General features: G+C 40.6%; 1 protein-coding gene across 1 annotated transcript; it reads left to right on the top strand.

Moving 5' to 3' along the window:
- The first annotated feature begins 3,258 nt into the window (after positions 1–3,258).
- Positions 3,259–4,983, top strand: LOC145800185 (uncharacterized). Its single transcript, XM_082889830.1, has one exon. It carries the CDS (start codon positions 3,259–3,261, stop codon positions 4,981–4,983), a length of 1,725 nt encoding a protein of 574 aa, XP_082745956.1.
- Positions 4,984–12,030: the final 7,047 nt, after the last annotated feature.

The raw sequence follows: 12,030 nt of genomic DNA, 5'->3' as shown, positions 1-12,030 counted from the left end.
GAGACCAAGCAACATGACAATGAGTCTGTTACAGATTTCATTGCAAGATGGCGAGCTTTGACATTTGCTTGTCCTCAAAAGTTTACGCAATTAGAGTTAATTCGGATGTGCCTTAACAACTTCCGACATGAGCTCTCTACGGCTCTTATGGCTTAAACTTTTGAAGGATTCAATGATCTATGCACTAAAGCTCATGATATGGAGTTGCATCTAGCTAAACGAAGGAGGCCTATGGCCGTTGAGTCCTCGACTGCAGCTACAATCGAAATCAGAAAGAAGGGTCCCGTTGTAGTAGGGGCTAAAAAGCCCAAGGAATTTAAAAAGGTGACTATGAAAGAGAGGTTGGAGAAAAAATATTCTTTCATGGATGATCTGGTCGAAGACCTATTTGAAGATTTGTTGGAGCAAAAGTTGATTGCTCTCCCTGAGGTGAAAAGACCACATGAGGTAGGAAAGACCAATGATCCAAAGTATTTCCCCTACCATCGTTTGATTAGTCATCCGATAAAAGAGTGCTTTGTTCTGAAAGATAAAATTCAAGAACTTTTGGACTCTAAGATCATTGAGCTCCCTCCTCAAGAGAAAGCATCTGCTAACCCAATTACTATCGACAATGATAATGAAGGTGAATGGGTTGTTTATCAGTCAAAAAGCATGAAGAAAAAACAAAATGCCACAGTGAAAGCTAGAAGTGTGGTTGATTCAACAATACAAGGGCCAAAAGTTTCCAAAAAGCAAAAAACAAAAGTTTCTAGGAAACAGAAAAAAGTCAAAGTAAGTAAGAGACAAGGAAAGAAGAACCCAAAGAAGGAAAAAGGGGAGAAATTGGTCCCTGATGAGCAGTTAGAGCAAGGTCCCCTTGTCCCAGTCACATTGGAGGAATTTCTACCTTCAAAATTTCAATCAGTGGAGTTGCAGACATACTTTGATAAAAGAAGGGAAGAAAAGTTTACTTTGGCCCCTTGCCTAACCATCATTGTTTTGAGTGATGACGAGGAAGATGAGGGTGAAGTTGGTTCAAAAGTTAGGGAAGGAGATTGCATTACATCTCCTATCTGTATACCTGACTCACCAGAGTACACACCAACTTCTCCAGAATACACACTAGCCTCTCCAGAATATACACCAACTTCTCCAGAATACACACCAGCCTCTCCAGAATATACACCAGCTTCTCCAGAGTATACACCAGAAGCCTTTTCTCCAAAATATTCGCCAGTACCACCAATGTACTATCAAAGCACTCCAGAATATGTAAGGGAGGCAGAACAAGGAGACACCGGGTGTAGGTCCGACTCTGAGCTTGTGAAAAAGGCAAAAAAACGACTACACTTCAAGGATGATAAGGTGAATGGTGGGTGTATGTCAGATGATGAAGTATGGAAGCATTCAAGTAAACAAGCAAAGTCATCTCAAGTTGAGGATCCTAATGAAGATTGGGAACTTGACTTTTCGCCTGATGGTTCACCATACACATCCCCAGCTAGGACATACGATGGAGAAAGTGTATCAAGTGACGACTTTGACTTTCCTTGTAATGTCATCACTGTGGATGTAAATTTTGAAGAGCGAGAAATACATATCATTCGCAATCCAGGTGATGATGAGAAAGCAAAAATTGAAGCTAGAAGGGAAGCGGAACATCAGGCTAAAGTAACAGTCTCTTTGAAAGATGAGGGTTTTGAAGCCCATCAAAATTTGAGTATTGAAAGAAATCAAATTTCTGGACACCCTTTCCCTAATTGGGTCGAATGGGTTCAGTTCCCACGAGGATATGCAGTACCTCGTTTTCCTTTATATAATGGAACAGGTTGTCCAAGGCGCCATTTGGTTCGTTTCCTTGCACAATGTGAAAATACAGTAAAAAGCCAGGCGTTACTTCTACGGCAGTTCGTTCTTTCTTTGGAAGGATGGGCGGCGGATTGGTACTTCAGCTTGCCACCTAATTCAATCCCAGATTGGGACACCATGGCTGATCGATTCTATAGGACATTTTATAAACCATGGCCAATAGAAATTGAGATGTCAGAACATTTGGATGACGAAGGTACATCTTCTCAAACATATGATTTCATAGAAGGCACAATTGAAGAGAAGATTGAAACTGCCCTTGACCTTCGAGAGATGGGCACTTATCGTCCAAGGGATTTGTTCCCTTTATGGGTGGAGCAAACACCATTTCCTGAAGGATACGAACTTCCAAATTTTGTTCTATATGAGGGGTATGGAGATCCTAAAAAAACATATTAGGCATTTTTTGAAACAATGTGGGGAAACGGCTCAAAATGAAGCACTTTGCCTAAAACAATTCCCCCTTTCCTTATAAGGGATCGCCTTTGACTGGTATTGCTCCCTTGATGGAGTCGTGGTGCCTAGTTGGGAGGCCATGAAGAATGGTTTTGAAGAATCTCAATGCTTTTATAGGCGTGACTCCCGGTACCTAAGAAATGGGAGAAGAATGCAGCTCCAGGAAGATGGAGAAGTGACTGATGATGATGATCACCCTGCAGCTGGACCAGTTAACATGGTCCAAATAAGTGAGGGAATAAAAGAAGTTGAGGTCAACGGAAATATGGTTGCTGAAGTATGCCAGACTTACTTGACCTACCGGAGGAAATTACGAAATCCTCAGGACCCTCAAACGTCAGAAATTCCACAGGTTTTGCTGGAGGAAGAGCAAGTGAAATATGATGTACTAGCTCATCTAAAGAAAATTCCAGCATTGTTGAGCGTATATGATGCACTGAAAATGTCTCCAGAGCTTCGAAAGTCTTTAATATATGCCCTGTCTAAGAAGCACGGACACTTCTAAGAAGGTGACGTATCCGTGTCGTGTCCGTGTCGGACACCGACACTCTTTGGACACTCTTAGGACACGTGTCCGATACTCTTCAAAACGTGTCCTATTTTTTAAATATTTTTAAAGACCCGGACACTCTTTGGACACTTGGACGACACACGTGTCAATTGTTTAAACACATGTGTCTATTGATTATAGATATGTAAAACTAATTATAAGTTTGAACAAAACAACTTAAGATACAATAATAAAACAAAAACCATATAAATTTATAGGAAATAGTGCTATATTACATTTTTTATTATCTTTGAATGATATATTCATATATATAACATATAATAAATATATAAAATTATATATTTCATGCGTGTCCTCCACGTGTCGTGTCCTGCATTTTTTTAAAATTAACGTGTCGGCGTGTCCGTGTCGTATTCGTGTCGTGTCACGTGTCCGTGTCCATGCTTCTTAGTGCCCTGTCCAAGCCAGAGGATTTCCACAAAGAAATCGAAGGTAGAAGTCAAGAGAAGGCAACTACGTGCATGGCTATGGTAACCTTTGGTGACAAAGACATGTGTGCTGAAATGACAGACCATAATCGGCCTTTGTTTATCACTGGGCTTATCCATGATGTGAAAATTTCTCGAATTTTGGTTGATGGAGGATCTGCGGTAAACCTCCTGCCTCGGAGGGCCTTGAACTTGTTAGGGGTTCGAATTTCACAACTGCGCCCAAGTCGTCTTGTTATTCAAGGATTTAATCAGAATGAACAACGCCCAATGGGAAAGATTGAACTACGAACCAAGTTTGGAGATATTGAAGAAAGTACTGAGTTCTTGGTCATTGATGTAGACACCTCCTACAATGCTTTGCTTGGGAGACCATGGATGCATAATCATCATGCAGTGCCATCAACTTATCACCAATGTATCAAGTACCCGTTGCCTTCACCCAAAAAAGAGGGGATAATTGTGGCTGACAATGATCCATTTGGTGAAGTAGAGGCCTATTATGCTGATGCTCGCTTCTATACAAAGACTTCACAAAGAAAGGAAAAAGATGTGAAAAAGTCTGAAGATACTCCGAATGTCAAAGACATTCTAGAGTCTACTCCAGTTTCAACAAAAAGAACTTTTCGATATGTGCCAAAGTCCGAAAGGAAACTGGGGGCAAAGGCTCTAGCCCCAATAAATCCAATTTTGGATCTCAAGGGTGAGTTCACGTTGCCATTAAGGAGGACAGAATGTACCTATGTGGAGAAATATAATAAGATTGTGGTCCCTTCTAAAGGAAAAGGATCGAAAACCATCATATTTCACTCACTTGGAGATGTTGAACAGAAAGTGAAAGTTGAACAAGTGCCAGAAGAAAACATCTCGAGTTTTGAGAAGCCTAATTTCAGTGCAGAAATTACACAGATGTTGGTGAAAGTTGGTTTAGATCCTGAAAAAATACCAGAAACAATGACACCCTTTGACTTTGCATTAACGCCTTCGCAGAGGCAAGCTATACAGCAAGGCGGTATTATCACCACTAGGACAGAAGGGTTAGGCTGTCGGGGTGATGAGGAAAAATTTCCAGTAAACATGACTATCACTCAAGATGTGTCAGAAGATGTTGACCAAGATAAAGCTCAACCTGCACCAATAGAATTTGAAGCAGGAGGCCAAGCCACCGTGGATGACCTTCGTGAGGTAAATCTGGGTGATGAAGGAGAAAACAAACCAACCTTCATTAGTGCAAATTTAAAGGAAGAAGAAGCTTGGCAATATATTTCCTTCTTAAGGGAGTATCGTGACATATTTGCATGGAACTACAATGAGATGCCCGGTCTTAATCTAGAGATTGCAGTCCATAAGCTTGCAATTCACCCTGAGAAACGGCCAGTTAAGCAGCCTCAGAGGCAAACTCGACCAGAGCTTACAGCCCAAATTGAAGCCGAAGTCGACAAGCTTATCAATGCAGGATTCATCAGGGAAGTCAAATATCCAACCTGGCTAGCAAACACAGTGCCAGTCAAGAAAAAGAATGGTCAAATCAAGGTTTGCATTGATTTCCGTGATCTCAATGAGGCTTGTCCTAAAGATGACTTTCCTTTGCCCATCACTGAACTTCTTGTAGATGCAACTACTGGGTATGAAACCTTGTCTTTTATGGATGGATACTCAGGATACAATCAAATCTGAATGGCACCTGAAGATGAAGAAATGACTGCGTTCAGGACTCCGAGAGGAGTCTTTTGCTATAAGGTAATGCCTTTTGGCCTGAAAAATGTTGGGCCACGTATCAAAGGGCGATGACTGTAATTTTTGGTGATATGCTCCATGACACCATCGAATGCTATGTTGATGATCTTGTCGTCAAGACAAAGGAAAAGGAAAACCATGTGGAAGATTTGAGAAAAATCTTCGAACGTTTGAGGAGGTGCAAACTCAAGATGAATCCACTAAAATGTGCATTCAGAGTTTCATCAGGAAAATTTCTTGGGTTTGTGGTTCGAAACAAAGGGATTGAAATTGACCCTACCAAGATTAAAGCCATTGCCGAAATGCCTCCTCCACGAAATTTAAGGGAATTGAAGGGGCTACAAGGGAGATTGGCCTATATCAGAAGATTTATTTCTAACTTGGCTGGTCGATGTTTGCCATTCTCAAGATTGATGAAAAAGGGTGTTCCATTTGAATGGGATCAGCAGTGCCAAAATGCTTTTAATAGTATTAAGGAGTATCTTTTGAAGCCTCCAGTACTCATGAGCCCAATAAAAGGGAAACCACTTTTGTTGTATATAACAACCTTGGATGGTTCGTTAGGGGCACTGTTGGCACAACATAATGAGCATGGGAAAGAAAATGCCTTGTATTACTTGAGTCGTACTTTGGTTGGGGCAGAAGTCAATTACTCCCCTATCGAAAAGACATGTCTTGCCTTGGTGTTCGCCTTACAAAAACTAAAGCACTATGTCTTGGAACACGAAGTTAAGTTGATATCAAGAGCAGACCCCTTGAAATATATACTTTCACGGCCCATACTTTCAGGGAAAATTGCAAAGTGGGCTGTAATTCTCCAACAATTCGCAATTGAATATGTTCCCCAAAGAGCTGTAAAGGGGCAGGCTCTAGCAGATTTTTTGGCAGCACATCCTATACCTGATGACTCACCTCTAGTAACTGATTTACCAGATGAAGAGGTTATGCAAGTAGAAATTCAGAAAGGATGGGAAATGTATTTTGATGGAGCTTCAAGGAGTCCAGATGGCAAGAAGCCAGAAAATCCTAAAAACAATAAAGCTGGAATTGGAATTGTGTTTGTGACTCCAGACAATGCTATAATCACCCATTCTTTCGCCTTAAGTGAAGGATGCTCCAATAATGAAGCAGAATATGAAGCTGTAATTGCTGGATTAGAATTGGCGTTACAAATTCCTATTGAAGAACTCTCAATTTATGGAGATTCGGAACTGGTGGTAAAGCAACTCCGTGGAGAATACATTGTTAAGAAAACAAGTCTCATCCCGTATCATGAAAGGGCTGATCAATTGCTTTCGCAATTCAGGAAAACACACATTTTCCATGTGAAGAGAAGAACAAATGCTCGAGCTGATTCACTTGCGAGTTTGGCTGCATCACTCACCCTACCAGATAGCAAAACAATTACTATCACGGTAGGTGAAAGAAGGGTGTTACAACCTTTAAAAGAGGTTTCTGACTTGGTTCCAATCTTGGTTGTCACCACGAAAGGAGAAAACGAGGAGGATTGGCGGGAACCATTTATGGCTTACCTCCAACATGGTAGGCTACCTGAAGATAAAGTAAAAAGAATTGAAGTGAGACGTAGGGCTACCAAATTCGTCTTGTGGAAAGATGGAACGTTATACAAAAAGTCTTTGGATGGAATGTTCATGCGGTGTATAGCCAAGGAGCGGATTCAAGAGGTAATGACAGAAATACATGCAGGTGTATGTGGCGCACACCAAAGTGGTCCTAAATTACATATGCAGCTAAAACGATTGGGATACTATTGGCCAACTATGATTGCAGATTGTATAGATTATGCTCGAAGGTGCCAAGTCTGCCAATTCCATGGGAACTTTCTCCACCAACCCCCAGAGCCTTTACATTTAACAACTTGTTCTTGGCCATTTGCAGCATGGGGTATGGACAGTATTGGTCCTTTTGTACCTCCGTCTTCAGCAGGATATCGATACATCCTAGCTGCAACTGACTATTTCTCAAAATGGGCAGAGGCCGTGGCTTTAAAGGATATAAAAAGCACAGTTGTCTTCGAGTTCATCCGAACCCATATCATTTACAGGTTCGGGATTCCAGAAAGTATCATCATGGATAATGGACAGCCGTTCAGGAGTGATACTTTGAACAAGTTATTTGCTAAGTACAAAATCAAAAACAACCATTCATCAAGACATCATGCACCTGCCAATGGTTTGGCAGAAGCTTTCAACAAGACATTGTGCAAAATTCTCAAGAAGATGGTGGATAAGAACAAAAAAGCTTGGCATGAGAAGTTACAAGAAGCTTTGTAGGCTTATCGGACTTCGCACAGAACTCCTACTCAAGCAACCCCTTATTCGTTGGTCTTTGGAGGAGAAGCAGTGTTACCACTTGAGGTTCAAATACCATCATTGCGAGTGGCAATACAAGAGTCCTTAACGGAAGATGAAAGCACAAGAGTGAGGTTGGCTGAGCTCGAGACCCTAGATGAAAGAAGGTTGTATGCTCAACAGAATTTGGAGATCTATCAACAAAGGATGGCAAATGCATTCAATAAAAGGGTGAGACTTCGCTCCTTTAAAAAGGGAGACTTGGTACTAATGGTTAGAACACCCATAGTAGTCTCACGAAGAACCAAAGGAAAGCTTGAGCCCAAATGGGAAGGATCTTATGTGATTGAGAAGGTTTATTCTAATGGGGCCTATTTGTTGATAACGATGGATGGTGACAGAATCATTCCCCCAACCAATGCAAGGCTCTTGAAGAGATATTACCCTTAAGAAAGCTTGCTAGGTTGAAAACCTGAAAGGGCGGCCTAGGCAAGAGTTAGGGCAAAAAAAAAAAAAAAAAAAAAAAAAAAAAAGAAAGCCTGCTAGGTTGAAAATCAGAAAGGGCGGCCTAGGCAAAAAAAAAAAAAAAAAACCACCAACGGTATTGTATGTGGTTAAACTGCTAAAATACCTCACCAAAATCTAAGGTGATAAAACATTGGATACTCCTGGCCTGCAAGAGTATAAACTGTGTACGGCCAAACAAAAGTCAAAAAAACCACCAACGGTATTGTATGTGGTTAAACTGCTAAAATACCTCACCAAAATCTAAGGTGATAAAACATTGGATACTCTTGGCCCGCAAGAGTATAAACTGTGTACGGCCAAAATAAGACAAATAAATGTATTGTATTGAGAAATTTCATATAATAAGTAAATCTTTTGTGTACGGCTAAAATAAGACAAATCAATGTATTGTATTGAGAAATTTCGAATAACAAATAAATCCATCACTGAGCGGAATTTCATAAACACATTATGTTCGGATGAATAAAAAATAATAAAAGTGCATTCATTCATTAAGAGAAGCCTTAGCCCTTTCAAAAGCACGTTCCACAACACTATGTTGTCCATTCTTCTTCTTGTGTTGGCTCAAAACATTCAGAGCAGTTTGCATGTCTTCTTCTGATTTAGAAATACTCTCGGAAGCTTGTGCAAAATCACACATAAAGGATGCATGTTCCACTTGGGTGGATGACAATTCCTTTTCAAGTTGTTTGAGTAACTCTTTGGTTTGAATAATCCTTTGATTAAGACCCGCAATCTGCTCATCCGACTTGATAATTGAAGCAGCCAACTGTTCATGTTCGCCAGAAACTTTGTCGAAATGAAGCTTCTTCTCACAATATTGGGCCTCAAATTCTGCAGTAGACAAGTTTGAAAAGTCTGCAAGTTGGGTTTTCAAAGCAAAGCACCCAAGGAATATCTTCACCTTCTCATAAAAGGAGATGAAGTCTACACCCAAACTCTTTAAAATCATGAAAACGTTGTTTGCTACAGCAATCATGCCATTAACATCCGTCATTGATTGGAGAGAAATAGTAAGACCTTTCTGAATATGGGTGGCTACTTCGTTAGAGGAATTTCCCAAAAGAAGGTTAGATGGAGCAAAGGGTGCTTCGAGTTGGTCAAATAATTTGTTAACCCCATTTGCTTCGAGTAAGTCTGCAAGAATTTGGGCCTCTTCCGAGGCATCAGAAGTAATTTCGTCTGTCTCTTCCAATGTGTCAGAAGTATTTTCTGTGAAAATAGAAGGAGATACTCAATGAAAACGTAGAAGGTAAAAAAAAAACAATATATATATATATATAGATGAATGAAGTATACCTTGGTGTATGGCTTGAAGAGACTTAGGTGGAGGAGACAAGTTGTGATTCCCACAAGTGGACCATGGATTTTGCAATGTGGCATGATCTAAAGAGAAAAGAGTTCCTTGAGTATCTATACATGATGAAATAAAATGAGGTACAAGGAATGAATAAGAATACCCTTAAAGGTAGCCAATGGCATATGCGAGGTAGCTGGGGAAGTCCGAGGCGCAGTGCCTAAAAAAATGAAAGGTATTAAAAAAATTTTAAAAAAAATAATAATAATAATAATGAAAAAAAAAAAGAAAAAAAAAGAAAAAAAGGAATTATACCTTTCTTTAATAGCTTGGATGACTCGTTCGAAGGAGAAAAAGCTACATTTGCTGAGGGTGATTTACTCATCTTAGTCGGTGTGCCATCTAAAAGAGGGGTGTAGTCATAAAACTCATCTTCACTTTCGCTACTTCCATTAAGAGAACAATCAAAAGATTTGGTAGGAGAAGGAATTTCAACACTCTTAATGCGAATACGACCCAAGGCAGTTAATTCATACCCATCTCCCTCAAAGAGTTCTTGAATCATATTCCCATCTTTATCTTCAAGAAAAGAGTACAAGTATGTGCGAAATTGATCCGTTAGGGTTTTGGTCGCTACGGTGGGTTGGGAAGTTCCTGTACAATCACTGATAGACATAGTCTCTGGAAAAAGCTTTGCGAGACAAGCAAATTGAGAGCCAGAATCTACTTGCTCAAAGCTAAATCTGATTTTGAATTGAGAATTACACATATCCTCGAAAAGATGAAGGAGATCTGAAACCGAGTAACTAGACCGAGAAGGAGCAATAAGTGGTCGACTATTATCCATTCTCTGAGGTGATGATGCTTCCAGAGCAATAGGTGAAGATGATGACCTAGCTCTAGAGTAAGAAGAATTCTTCGTCTTTCGGTCTTTAATTGGCATATCCAGTTTTCTCTTGCGTGAGGATTTCGGCTGGGAATGAGTAACATATTGGAGCACGGTAAAGGAAGTTCCTAGCCACCAATTGGCATAAGGCATGGTTACGTGAGAAGTAGATCGGGAGCCTGGTAACTCCAATGAGACTTTTGTACCACAGCGTAGCATATGGCGCCAGTTGTAATAAAATTTAGACCACTCAGAGGGCTGCCGACAAGACACATTAAGCGGTATAGGGCATGCTTGAGCAAACCCAAATTGACGACCGTATCGGTTAGGGGAGTACGGTTCAGAAATGAAATTAAATCTCATTTTAAAAGTTAAAATCCCTTGCCTCAAAGATATAAGATATCCAAGGTGGAAAGGTGATATCCTTTCAGAGTCGACCAGAATGCCTGAAGGTTCACTTTCATGAGTAAGAGCCCTAAACTGACACTCCGTACGATAAGTTAGGAGAGAGTCCACAAATGAAAATTTATCAGTAAAAAACTGGGCAGCCGATTGGTTTCCAATAAACCCAAGATATGGCATGAAATGAATATCAGGAATCGGACAAATCGACTGAGGATCCCCATGAGAATAAGTCTTGACAAAATATAGTGAAATCCATCCAAAAAAGTAATGTAAAGGACCCTGAATATTTTCCTTCCCAGGGGAAGATGATGATGCCATTTTGCCAAGACAATGATAGAGGTATGCAAGGACGGGGATGGCCAGGCTAAATAAGGTTCCACCTGTCATTTTGGTGGCTACATGAAAGGTCGTCGGACGAATTTCCCCAGAAAAGTGAGGGAAAACAAATCCGCTAAGCCAGCTCGCCAAAAAACCGAAAAGATACACATCATCAGGAATTCTATCCTTTCGTTGAAACCCACTGATCGAAGTTGGGGATTCGTCAATGAATTTAAAAGTCCAGTGGTTAAACTTCTTGGATTGAACAGAGCTGACATAAATGTTGAAAAGCCCATGGCACGCCTTGGATGTCTGGGACGAATATAAAATGTCATTGGATGGGGTAAACTCTTCATAAAACTCACCACGAATGGGGAGCCCGCTAATGCGATGAAGGTCCCATAAAGAGATCCCAAGTTCGCCATAAATGGTGTGGAAAGTGTTAGTATCGGGTGACCACCGCTCTAAGAATCCTTTGAGCAAGGAGACATTCCTAGCATATGCAAATTGGGATACATAGATTGCAGCATAAATCCCACATTTCTTCAAAATAGGGGCAAATGTGGAAAGAACGTCATTCAACCAAAAAATCCATATGGGGGATTGCAAATGGGTAGAAATGCCATGGACATTAAAAGAATTATCCCACTTCAGTTTTTCATGCTTCATTCTCTTGAGAAGAGTATTAAATTCAGAGCAGTCAAGGTCCTCAGAAAATGGACGAAGGATTGAGACAGGGAATGAACCAATTGATTTTGAGTGCCCTTTCTCGAGAATCTCACAGCAGTTTCGAATTCCTGTATAAACCAAGTCTTCGGAAGCCGTATGTAAAGGGATGTAGGGGTCCAACTCGGTGGGTGACAATAAAGCAGTGATAGGTTTGTGCCAAATTATTTTCGGACCAGATTTATCCAGTACATCCCTCTCGTCATGTCGAAGATATTCAAGGGTCTTGTCCATGCTTCCTAAATAAAAAATATATATATATATATAAAATAAAATAAAATAAAATAAAAAATGGTTAGTGAAGGCAAAATGTCATAATATAAAGAGATTAACAAAAGCCCCTTGGCCAAGAACTCAAGCCGTTGGGGTGACAGACACGTTCACTGCCAAGGACCCAATCCGTTGGGGTGACGGACGCGTTCACTGCCAAGGACTCAATCCGTTGGGGTGACGGACACGTTCACTGCCAAGGACTCAATCCGTTGGGGTGACGGACACGTTCACTGCCAAGGACC

This window comes from Camellia sinensis, chromosome 10 (assembly GCF_055761805.1).
Source record: "Camellia sinensis isolate YWXY chromosome 10, ASM5576180v1, whole genome shotgun sequence".
NCBI lineage: Eukaryota > Viridiplantae > Streptophyta > Magnoliopsida > Ericales > Theaceae > Camellia > Camellia sinensis.
Note: the sequence above shows the minus strand (reverse complement) of the source record. Positions and strands in the feature narration are given on the sequence as shown.

Coding starts and splice junctions, on each gene's coding strand:
- LOC145800185 (XM_082889830.1), top strand. CDS start 3,259: ATGCTTCTTAGTGCCCTGTCCAAGCCAGAGGATTTCCACAAAGAAATC.